We start from the raw sequence: 12,639 nt of genomic DNA on the forward strand, positions 1-12,639 counted from the left end.
ATGGGAAAGCACTTGCTCTCTACACAATTTGACTAATTTGCAACATGCAGACTTTCTTTTTGAACACTACTTATTTCACCCAAGACAAAATATTCAAGTGATGCCAATTCAACAAATTATGAGTATTCATTCATTCACATTCACTGTATATCTGTTTTAATACCAATATCAGATCTCAATATTTTAATGATCTTTATTTTTGATTTTATCATAATGACAACATTACAAATTGTCCAATATCTTTTGAATGCTTTTAGTTTGTGATTGTCCTATTCACAAGATTACTACATACATCAATAAAGGACGCTATATATAAATATGGGGATGCAGAAGAAACAACAACTGGTTATTTGTGTTCGCAAGGCGGTATGTATATATTTCACCCTAATTACATTTAGGTATATTTAACAATGTAGATCATACTACAGTTGATTATTTTGTGTGAATGAATTAATATATAGATTTACATCATGCTAATTAATACATTAAGCATCTTAAATTTCTGATTATTTTCAAGTGGAAAATTACTTAAACGGATTTAAAGAAGTTTTTTATCCTTTCTATGTGTATCGGGGATATGACTTCTTTATCACAACTTACATTGCTTAGTTTTAACGGATAAGAAGAGATGTATGATAATTGTGCCAGAGGGCTAAATATCCTTATTTATGATAGGCCTACAATGGCTGGTTTTGAATACAGTCTAGTACTACTGGAAGCTAACTTGATTTACCAAATGTTCGCACAACGCACAAATATCATACAAATCTTCCATTCCGTTAAAACTAAGCAATGTATGTTGTAATAAACAGTTATGTTAGGCAACGGCGAAGCAAAATGTGAACGAGTCGTCGATTTTTAGTTAAAATGCCGCCATCTTGTAAGGGGAGATTACATATATTATTATGTTATTGTGGTCTGGTGATATCATGGTTACGAATTCTCTTGCGAGAGCAACTTAGTTTTCGAATAACTCCTTCAGCAATTGCAAAAACCACAGGTATTGGACGAAGAATAGAAGTCAAAGGTGTCCCCGGTTACATAAGCTCATAAAAAGACTAGAAAACCTCTTTACAATCCCTTGAAGATTAAAGATATAGATTTATTTTTGGTTTTATGCAGAAACTAATAAGATGACATTTTTTTTGTGTATTACAGCTTATATGAGCGGCTATTGACAGCTTGGAAGAAAATATTCTTTTTATTTCTATCTACAAGTTCTGAATCAGATTAATTAATACCTTTCGTCCATATAGAATGTAGGCCAATCAAGTAGCACAGTATTTGATCGCTATAAAGAAAAAGATGAAAGAAAATCTAGACTACATTTATTAAGAATTAGCCGGGACTGCAAATTTTTTATTTGGAGGGGAGGGGGGGTTGGGGACTGGTGTCATGCTACCCCTAGTAAAAAAGGGGACGAACCCTGCATTTCATTTTTGCATTAAAGGTACAATTGTGCCATTCTTTTTGACCAATTATAATGATACGTTAGTCTCAATGGGCGGATATAACCTTGCCAGACAAGCTATCTTGTCTATTTCCTTTCTCTATTTTTCTTCTGTTTTTTCTTTGGCATTATCCATAGGCACCACGCCCCCTACCCTCCTTTTCGAGCCACCGATGCCGAATAGGGTGGATTTATACCTAGCGATACAGAGCCATGTTTCCCAGACCCTACTGGCTCCTCTTTTCTGGACTGTTCAAAGTCTCTTCCATTTTGCTGATAATAAGTAGACAAATCCTTTATATTCTACAATTTTATTCAGATGCTAATAAACTTCATTATTATAAAGTGGTTTCAAAGGGGTTAAACTGGACGATTTGATCAAGCCTTGGGTTAGGCCATTCTAGATTTAACAGGCCTCTGTATAATGATAGATAAGACGGTGATTGGCTTGAATTTTTAAAAGGGATACAACTGGGATTCGAACCCTGGACATGAAAGTCATCAAACCACTAGGCCACCGAGAGCTAGGTTTCTAGTGAGTTTTTACCCTAGGATTTAGGTTGCTTATCTTCTCACCACAAAATGGTCCGGAAAAAAGAATGACACAGGGGTTTAAATGGGCCCGAAACAATTTATAGCCCCGCAGTGGTACCAAAGGGGTTAAAGTGGACGATTTAGATTTCACAGGCCTTGTGTGTATAATTAAAATGATAGATGACGGTATTTGACTCAGCAAAAAACTGGCACTCGCCTCGCAAGTGCGCATACCACTATAGGACACCAAGACCTAGGGTTAGTGAGGGTTAGCGAGGGTTAGCCCTAGGGTTATTGTTGGGAATTTAAGGTTGTAATATTGCGGTTAAGCAATGTTACGAAAGCACAGGCACAAGCATGTAGTCGTAACCTCTAGTGATAGAGCAATGTTTGTGAAGTTAGTTTAAAAGAATGATATAGAATATTTGAAGTGCAAATCCATTATCTTCCGAATCTGAAATATATAAGAAGAATACTGGTTCCAACAGGAACATTAATAACCATGGAAATCATAATAAACATTTTCACTGGTGAATATATATAATTTATTAAGTGAAAATAGTATACATGTATGATATTTTTGCGAGGAAACTCTTCAATTGCAAGTTATCATAAATAAGAAATATTAGTTAAAAGAAATGTACTAAACCTATCTACCACGGACTAAGATATCATTTAGATTTTTATTACGGGTATAGGCGATAACTAAATCATTTGTAAAGACTGTTGGAAATTTTCCCTGCAATTCTTTGTAAAGACGGATAATTATTCGGGGAACTTGACCAGCTGTGTTGTTGTATTGAATAACAAAAGGTATAATTTGGAAATCAACTTGGATGTTCATTCCCAAAGGATGCATGGTTTGTAATTTGTTTATCCAATAATTTTCGCGAATGAGTCGAATTTTCTTTGTATCAATGCCAGGTTGTTCGTATATCTGTTCAATGGGAATAATTTTCAGGTCTGTTAATTGGTGATCGGGTTGATTGAAGTGTTTTGAAACGGTTTTATTAATTTTTTTTAAGTTGATGTCAGACTTATGATGATTGAAACGGACCCTTAACGAATTTTTTGTCTCCCCAACGTATTGCTCGTCACATTTTGTGCAAGAAATGAGATAAATGATATTTTTGCTGTTGCAGTTGAGTTTTTCATTTACTTGAAATATGGAATCTGTGCGTCTATTTCGGAAAGAATTTGTTGGTAAAATGAAGGGACAGGTTTGACAGCGAGGGTTGTTACAAGGATAAACTGAAGAATTTGGTATTGGCAAAAGAATCGAATTATTTTTAGCAGAGATTTCAGCAACGGTTGAGCTTTTAATACCTCTCAAGAACCTTCTAGAATATCCACGTTCGCGCAATTTTTGGAAAACAATTGAACAAGCCTCCTCGAAGTCCTTCTTGCGCGTACAAATTCGGTGAAATCTCAAGATCTGCGACTTTATAATGCCAGAAAAGGTATGTTTAGGATGAAAAGATGATTTGAATAAAAGTTGGTGAGTATCAGTGGGCTTGAAAAAAACTTTAATATCTAATTGATTGGTTTCATGAAAATTGGTATCTTTAAAAACTGTGGTGTCTAGAAAATCAATCTGTTTGTCGCTAATATTAGAAGTTAATTTTACAGAAGGGTGGTGGCTATTGAGAGTATCAAAATATTCCCAAAATTCATCTATTGTATAAGTCCAAATTAAGAAAATATCATCAAGAAATCTTACATAAAAAATTGGTAGTTTGGGACAGAGGAGTGAAACTTCTCTTTCCCATTCTGCCATGAAAATGTTTGCATAAGAGGGCGCAAAGCGTTTAGGGTTATCCCTAGTTTTGAAATATCATTTTTTAAAAAGGAAAAAAGCAGAAAGTCAGTTATGGCTTACGCTTACGTCATTTGCATGACGTCATCGTTGACACTTGACGTAAATCCCGCCTTAGACTAAAATTCATATCTTCATCAGCCAGGTAGGCTTAAGACACAGAACTAAGACTACAAGTAGGCCTTTAGCTTTTAACTCTTATACCATCAGAAGTCATGCTATCCGAACAAAAGATTTGGAACATAAAATGCTTAAATCCTGCATCCTTATAGGCCCCCGTAGCCAAATGAAACCAATTGAGCACGAATTGAAAGTTCCGTAGGCCCACATCATTTTTTTTAACTGATCTGTCTTCAAAATGTTTTTCTCAAAATATAAAAAAGGAATAGGCTGTATTTTAAAACCATTGTCATTAGAAATGTAGACAATATTGCCTATGATATTGTCTAATATTTTTACTAATTTTAGTTTGAGATTAGGCCTATCATGTTGAAAACATATTAGCCTATATGACAAATATGTGGATGCAGACAGAAAACGGTGATATGGGTGTGAAAGGTATGTATATCACAGGTATTAGAAACAGGCCCATAGCCAGCCTACTTCTGGAGACCTCCTCTAGAAAATTTGACTCGCTGAAACGCTAATTCCTGGCGAATTTAAGGTTTATTTGTGGGACCATCAGAAGAAAATTTTGAGAATTAGACGCCGTGAAACGCAAATTCCTGACATTTCCCAGCGAATTTAAGATTCAAGATTATATGTAATGGGTCTATGGGATCTCGCCTAGGAAATTTTGAGAAGAAAAGCGATATCCTGACATTTCCCACCGAATTGAAGGTTTAAGATTATTTGTATAGGGTCTGTGGTTTGCCAGTTAGAAAACGTTGAGAATTAGACAATTTTTTTTTGGGGATCAAATTTCGCACACATACAACCATCCAATCCAAAAATAATCACGTTGGATCTGCGCACTTCTGGTTTTGATTCTTTCTATTGACCCATTTCATCAATAGCTCTCAAGACTGATTGAATTAATAAGAAATAGATTGGTTTGTGGTTGATTTAAGGAACTAATAATAATGCTTTTGTGTTTTATTAGATTACTATGATGTTTCATATAACCAATCTAATAATTCGATCGAACCTGAAATTGATTGGTCCTCATATGCCAAAAACAATAACGAAAACATTCCTTATTATGATAATAACGATGACGATATCTACAACACCAAAGACGACGATGATGATACCGAAAACAACGCCGGTGAAGTCGGTGATGTCTACAACACTGAAGACGATGATGATTATGATGATAATGATAATTATGTTGATGATGAAAAATATTATTATCGATCCAAACATACACCTGGCTTCAATCTAAACGTTCTAACGACAGATTTGTTCAAAACACCATATAATAATAAGAAAAGCAAGATCAAAATCAAAATTGGATTTGAGTCTGGTACAAGTGATTCATCACCAGACAGTAGCTTTAGTGATGATGTTTTGTCTCTTAATTTGTCTGACAATTCAAGGGACTTTACCACTGTATTCGAGTATTCTGGAATAGGGTGGATTTTGATGCCATTGAAGAAAACTTTCTTATTGCGCATACTTGAAAATATTAAATCATTGTTGCTTCTTGCCTCTCTGTGTTTTGAGTAACTGCTAATCATTTTTTGGTTCAACTGTGTTAATAAATATCATGTATACTGCATCTGTAGACTTCCGTTTCTATTGCGTTCGAGTATGTATTCATACATTTAATCTGTGCATGAGTTGTCTTAATATTATTTCTAAATTTGAAAAGTGTAAATTTGTGACACAGAAAAACTTTAAAGTTGAAGTGCGAAGGAGCTTTTTATGAATTTAAATGACATTAGATAATCTGTTACATAACATGTTATATAAGGCCTATTATTATTCAGTTAGAATGAAAGAAAGAAACGAGGACTCGACTATATTTTACAAGGATAACAACTTAGGTAGGCTTACACAGTTAAGGATCCTTTCTTGGCCCTTGGCCAAAACTTCTTAGCATTGATCATCCCATTATAACTGACCATCTTAATGCCCTTGACCCTGAACAGGGGCCAATTGCTTGACCTGTTACATATCCCCTTTTCATTGGTGTGATCTAAATATAGAAATGATGAAATGTGAATGTTGGTACGTCCAGATGTTGATCAACGTTCGTCGAAAATTTTGTATGTATCGATGACACACTAAGGTCGGTTAGTCCACAATTTTGATTGGTTAAATTCTTCACAGTTAAAAAAGCAAAGCAGAATGCTGACAGTTCGGTGTATGAAAACAACAGGACTACACGGATGCTGGATATAGCAAGAACATGCAGGCAGGGTGTGAGTGTGTATCTTAATTTCTTTTAACAGTTTCTAATATTTTTTTAAAATAGCTATATGGAAGCTATTTTATAAAATCTTGAAAATTATTGTCTCAGCTTTTCTATTTTCGGCTAACTAAAAAAGATTGAAGTTCTTTTAAGTGTTATACGTATAGTCTGCTATTTTGTATCTATTCTTAGCTAAAACTCTGCTATTTTCAACTATTTATGAATAAAGCTAGATATTAAAATTTATTTAGAAAATCTAAAGCTTTTTTCCGGCTATTTTTATTTCTCCATGCTATTATAGAAAATGATTGAAATTATTTCAAAGCCTGGACATATGTAAATAGTCTCCAGGAGTAGTACGAAAATAGTATTATTCCGTCGAAAATACCCCAGGATTTTAACGTTTTATTTCTATGTATGTCTTTTTATACGCTCAAATAAAACGGAAGGGGCGTATATTGGCGTTACCCATGTCCGTCCGTCCTAAATTGCTCGTAAACACTCCAGAAGTCACAATTCTTGATGGATTTTGACGGAACTTGGTGTGAGTGTTTGTTATCACCCAAGGGTGAACTCTAGTCCTTGTCCTTCAAAACGCTTTCAATTTTTAGCTCGTGAACACTTAAAGGCTTGAATCTTGCTCATGGATTTTGACAAAAGAAAAATTCAAATGATTTTCTATTCTGATTCTTAAAATAGAGGCTATTTAGGCTCTATTCTCGAGCTATTTTCTATTTTAAGTGCGAAACTCAGATCCTGCACCTTCATGTCCCGTTTCTAAAAGGAAGGTACGATTAGTCAACAACAAAAATAGAGCATCTGTCCCTTAAATACCTATTCTGCTAATAAAAAGTAACTTATGTACAGTCAAGTAACCTAATTTCGTGCTAACCTATTTTTCGTGCATCTCCGGAAATGATTAATAATTTATTTGTGCGACATCGCGTGACATCCGCATTTGCTTGTTTTGATAAACATGGGTTATCTGTACAATGTCAGCTAGTAGAATGAATCCAGTAGTTTCAAGCAAGGTTAAATGTATTAGTGTATCATTTGACAAATACAAAAAGGCGGATTTCAGTTATTACCAAACATCACAATTTTTTATCGGCTAAATTTTCTTATAATCCCAAGGTGTAATCGGAATTCCAAGTGTCGTCTGCTAGAATGTAGTCCAATGAATGCAGTCACGTGATCAACTGTAGCGGATTCCGTGTCAGCAGAAAAATTCTATGGAACACAATGAGGGCCGTATTTTTTTGTTGTTTCAATGACTTTTAGCAATAAATCACGCTACGTATCTATTTTTATTCAAATCATAGTTCTTTGAAGGAATTGTCACTAGTTATAATGAATTAATATTAAAGATAAATACTAAGAGAAGTTAATTATACCACTCGGTATCCATACAACGTGTTTTTCTAGACTTATTTATAGACCAAACATTGTACACGAAAATAGGTGACGGATTTTGCCGCCGTTGTCGAGTTGGTTACTCTTGAAATATGGGTCAAAGTGAGGGATTCATAAAGAAAATCGAAACAATCCAATTTTAATTATTTTGTAGAATATCTGAGGAAACATCTAAGACATACAATTTCGGTTTTTTTTTTAACTTTGACGAAATTCTGTGTTGAATCCTTATATACACGAAAATAGGTTACACCACTGTATTTAAAATTGGTGTTAACCCTATCCCGAAGGCTATTTAAAGATATTACATTATTGTAGCTTCTGTAATTATAACTGTTGCAAGCCCTCAACTTAACCCTAAACAACCTATAACTCTAGTGACAAAAGCTCTCAACCTAACCCTAAAAGATGTTACAATAGTAGCTTATGTACTTAGAACTATTGCCAGCTCTGAAGATGATAGCCTACATCAGTAGCATTTAGAAATGTTGCAAGCCCACTACCTATACTACTTAGCTAAAATCAAAGATGTTTTTAACTTAGAATAGCAAAAAATTTGGCTTTTTTTCTATTTTAAGTGCTAAACTCAAATCCTGCACCTTCTCGGTGAGATTGAATTAAGGCCAATGAGTATATATATATACATGTATATTTGAAGTAGCCTTACTATACGGTTGCAGATTGTGATCTTGAAATAGTTTTACAAAGTAAAGATGTGATGTCAATATACCTTACTCCCTGTAAGTTATGACTCTTATAGAATATGTAGGCCTATATTAAATATTGTGATACTGATGCTATTTCTTTCAGGAAGTACAAGGTTTCACCAACATGAGTAAACAGGCGAAACTTATTATGAAACCATGCTTTATTCAGCACAACTTCAGAAGGTGTACAAAACTAGACGTCTCTCGTGGTGGAGCTATGTACCTGGCTGGAGTGATTGAATATGTAATAGCTGAAATGATGGATTTAGCAGCACGGCAAGCTACAGATTACAAAATAAAACCACGAGACATTCTGACATCAGTTCGTTATGATAAGGAGTTAGATAAATTTCTACTAAAACATGAAACTAGTGAAAGTTCAGCTTCTTTTTTGAATTTTATCAATTGAAGACATTTTTCAACAGATCAGTAACTGGTTTTATAAATGTAATGATTAAATACAAGTATAAAGAGTTAAAGTTTCTAGGTGTTCAATAAACTTTGACCCAGTGACGTCACCATTTAAATGAGCAATCCAGACATTACGCCGTATCAACATGGCGAACCTAGTATTAAAAAAAAACCTATTGCCCTGAAAATCTATTGATGTACAGATACTTGGGTCAGTATAGGATATAGCTGAGCCAAACAGTAATAGTATCCACAGCTCACCGTTGAAATTTGACTATTCAAATCCATGTTCATCTTGAATTTTCGAAAGTTACTCTGTGATATATAGAAAAGGTATAATATATAGAAAGTGAGTAAAATTCCAAGTTTGAAGTTTTTTTCAAGGAATTATGCGATTTTCGTACATTAATAGTACCTCTGTAGACTATTTGCATATATATTTAAGACCCACATGGGATTTCAAACTTAAGGAGTCAATTTGATATTTTTGGGGATATTAGACTTTATGTATAAGGATAGGACAATGTAAGTCTTTCTATTCAGTCTCTGGACAGCAGTAATAGAAAGCAAAAAAAACAAATACAAACAAAAGCTTAATTCAGCTTTATTAACTTATTTGGAACTGCATATAATTACGGTTTATAGGGAGAGGTACTTGCTAGTCTATAATAAGTTTAAATATCACAATAAAGCTGGTGACTTGAACTATAAAGAGAACATTATTTCCTTTAACAACATGGTAAGAGAATGGTCTGTTTGAAAAATGGTACAACTAATTCGTAGCAAGCAATACAATGATAGAAATAAATACCATTTTCTCCAGAACTGAATCTTCATTTAAAAGATGATACATTGAATCATACATGCAAAATGACTATAGATAAAAATATGGCTCTGTGACAGAGGACTAATGATACTATAAATTAATGTGAAGCTGTTTGAAATGATTGGAAATATTGATCAATATTGTTCTCTTAGATCTAGTCACTACAGAAAATATAGGTCATCTTCCTGCATCTAGTGTTACCTGGTACCTGCTCTATTCAAATTTTAAAGACAATTTCCTTCTCTTTACCAGCAGAGTCTGATACTCTGATACCAAATGTTAGCCCTGCTCAACAAACTTCACCAGAAGAAAACAAAAGATGCAATAAATTGGTACAAATGACCTAAGTAATTAATAGTTATATTAAGTTAACTAACAAGTAAAGATATAAGCAAGTACCTGAGCCTATATAACAATATACTCATTCCCATTAGAGAATGAATAAAACCACAGGCAATCTAAAAAAAAAACACAAAGAAATACATATACATGTAAATAGAGAATTCAGTAACCTAGATTTCACTATTTCAAATTATTTATGCTATTAAGGTTTTATTTGTGTGAATGAATATTATGACAATATTATAACCTCACCCTTGAAAAAACAAATTAACTCTACATCTCTTCAGTGTGCAAACCAAGTAAGTTATAATAATTATGATATTGAATATAAATAATGAATAATATTAATAATTATAATATAGTATCATATCCAAATTATTAAATATACTATAAAACTTTGCGAAATTAAATAACTTATTAACAGCTACTGTTTCTTCACCTAATAAAATACAACACAGATCCGGTTTTGAACATGTTTTATAATATCATTCAAAAAGTTTTGCCAACACGAGAAACTTCAGCTTTAAAAATGTGCGTTCAAGTACGGTATAACTTAACTATTGGCAAGGCCATATCAAGTTTAATCCAGGCGATTTTTATCTTTTATCTAAATATCTCAATGTCATATATTGACATGTCATTGATCATCTAGTAAAAACATGACACTTGATTGTCTTCACTATCCAATCTGTCTATTCACAAATTATTGATCCGCAACAAGTGAAGAGTATGTAAATCTAATAAATTTACACCATCAGTTACTGTCAGGAAAAGGGCATGCCGATCACTGTAAGTCAATTCTTACAGAAACAAAATTGTGCCGAAATCAAATCAAATGTGACAGAAAAAAAAAAATTTCTTGATAATTTACTGAAATGCAACTTTGCACTCAATAACATACCCTTAAATATTAAACATATACACACACACAGTTTATTTTTATATTTTCATCAACTTTAACCTTTTTTTTTGCAATTTTTAAAAAGTTACATGAAATAGCCTAACTAACAATACAGTTATATTAGTTCAACAAGGCAAAAAACAGTAGGAAAACAAGAAGGAAACAGATTTTAAAAACGGCACAAGCCTTTTCTTCATACATACACCACCAACATAATTAACAATTTAATAAATAACAAACCTAAAAATTACTTATATCCTTGACATTTAAATATCAAGCTCATTGGTTTCAGTAGCTTTTTAAATACAATGTGAATTTTAACAATTTTTACTATTAAATGAAGAAAATGCTGCATTAATTCGTACAATTTATGCAAAAACTTGAAGGTTTTGTATGTCACAGAAAAAATGGGTTATATCACAGTTATTTAAAGGAAGGATGTTCACACATCATCTCTAGTCAACACTTTACTAATTATTTTGACATTGGGCTTGGTTTAATTATTTATTTCTATGTAGACTAAGTTGATAGTAGTCCTTGTTAATTAATTTCCCCATAATATCAACATTAACATTGTCTTTGTCTTCATCACCAACAACACTTTTACTATCTATTTCTCTATTTTCAAATGATCTGTTATACTGGATCTACCAGTCTTATAATAAAAATATTACTTTATTATCCAGTCACAAATAATTGTAACTATTTAATAAAGATTGTCAATTATGCCCGGCACCAAAAAAAGTTTATTGAATCATACTTGAATACTAAATATTGTATAAACCTATTTCTTATATATAATATATACATAAACAGAAATTTGAAAATAGAGAAAATATTTTTGGTCTTGTTTCACATCACTTTCGTATTTTACAATCCATATATTTTATGTATGTACGTTCTTATTGTACTACATCCAGAAAGCCCACAAGTGACACCAGGACAGTTTAAATATCCATGGCAATATTGTAAACCTCATGGCAAAATGAGGTCTACTGATCAAAGAAAGACAATCGGGCTGTGACAAGTACAGATCTGATGAAAAAATCTAATGAGTTTATTATGACATCTTACCACAGAACTGATCTACTATTTTAATATCTTTTCTTAATATAATGGTAATATGAAATTAACATGGACTTGATTGTGAATTTTTAATTCTGTTTAATTAAACTAGTTAATTATGTTATGTTTGGTAATCAAGCTAATTATCATTAAGATATTAGATCAGTTTAGAAGAAGATGATATGGGTTGATTGACTGAATGAAGCAAGTATAAAATGCTTTGAATGGTGATATTGAAGAGAAAGTAACAATCATAACATGCAGTATAGAGACGTAGAAATTTAGAATGATTATATTTCAAGGATACAATCCGAAAGACTAAAAAAAAACAACAACAAATGGAAACACCCACACATAATGAAACAATAAATCTCCATCTCTCAATTGGAAAGATGTAGCAGATTTTTTTTTCTTTTTCAACCTAAGATAAAACATGAATACACACTTGGTATTCCACATGCAAAATGATGCTAAAACCAAAATAATGGTGTCCAACTAAAAGAAGATTTGAGATGCTTGTTGTTTCTCAATGAAATAAAAAGAAACTTTGAGTTCCTTTAAAATAACTTGATTTAAAAGTAAACATTATCTATGATACTTTTTATCAAAAGAAAACTCAAAAAAATTATAAAGTGAATATCATTTTGTGCAAAAAACCCAAGATGTAATTAAACATGGGATGTCCTATCCCTGATACCAAATAAACTTTCAACTCAATTTTATCTACAAATTTCTTTTTCAGTTTCTGAATTTCATTTGCATAAAAATTTAAAAAAGAAAGAAAAATCAGATTGAAAAATAAATATCTTTATCTTAAA

At 32.5% G+C, this 12,639-nt stretch overlaps 1 protein-coding gene across 1 annotated transcript; it reads left to right on the forward strand.

Annotated features, from left to right (window-relative positions):
• Positions 1 to 4,309: 4,309 nt before the first annotated feature.
• LOTGIDRAFT_164371 (hypothetical protein) lies at positions 4,310 to 5,468 on the forward strand (the record flags this gene model as incomplete). The annotated part of the gene is made up of 2 exons (XM_009060899.1): positions 4,310 to 4,358; positions 4,903 to 5,468. The coding sequence occupies 2 exons, from the start codon at positions 4,310 to 4,312 to the stop codon at positions 5,466 to 5,468; spliced, it is 615 nt and encodes a 204-aa protein (XP_009059147.1).
• Positions 5,469 to 12,639: the final 7,171 nt, after the last annotated feature.

Source organism: Lottia gigantea (genome assembly GCF_000327385.1).
Source record: "Lottia gigantea unplaced genomic scaffold LOTGIsca_45, whole genome shotgun sequence".
Lineage (NCBI taxonomy): Eukaryota > Metazoa > Mollusca > Gastropoda > Lottiidae > Lottia > Lottia gigantea.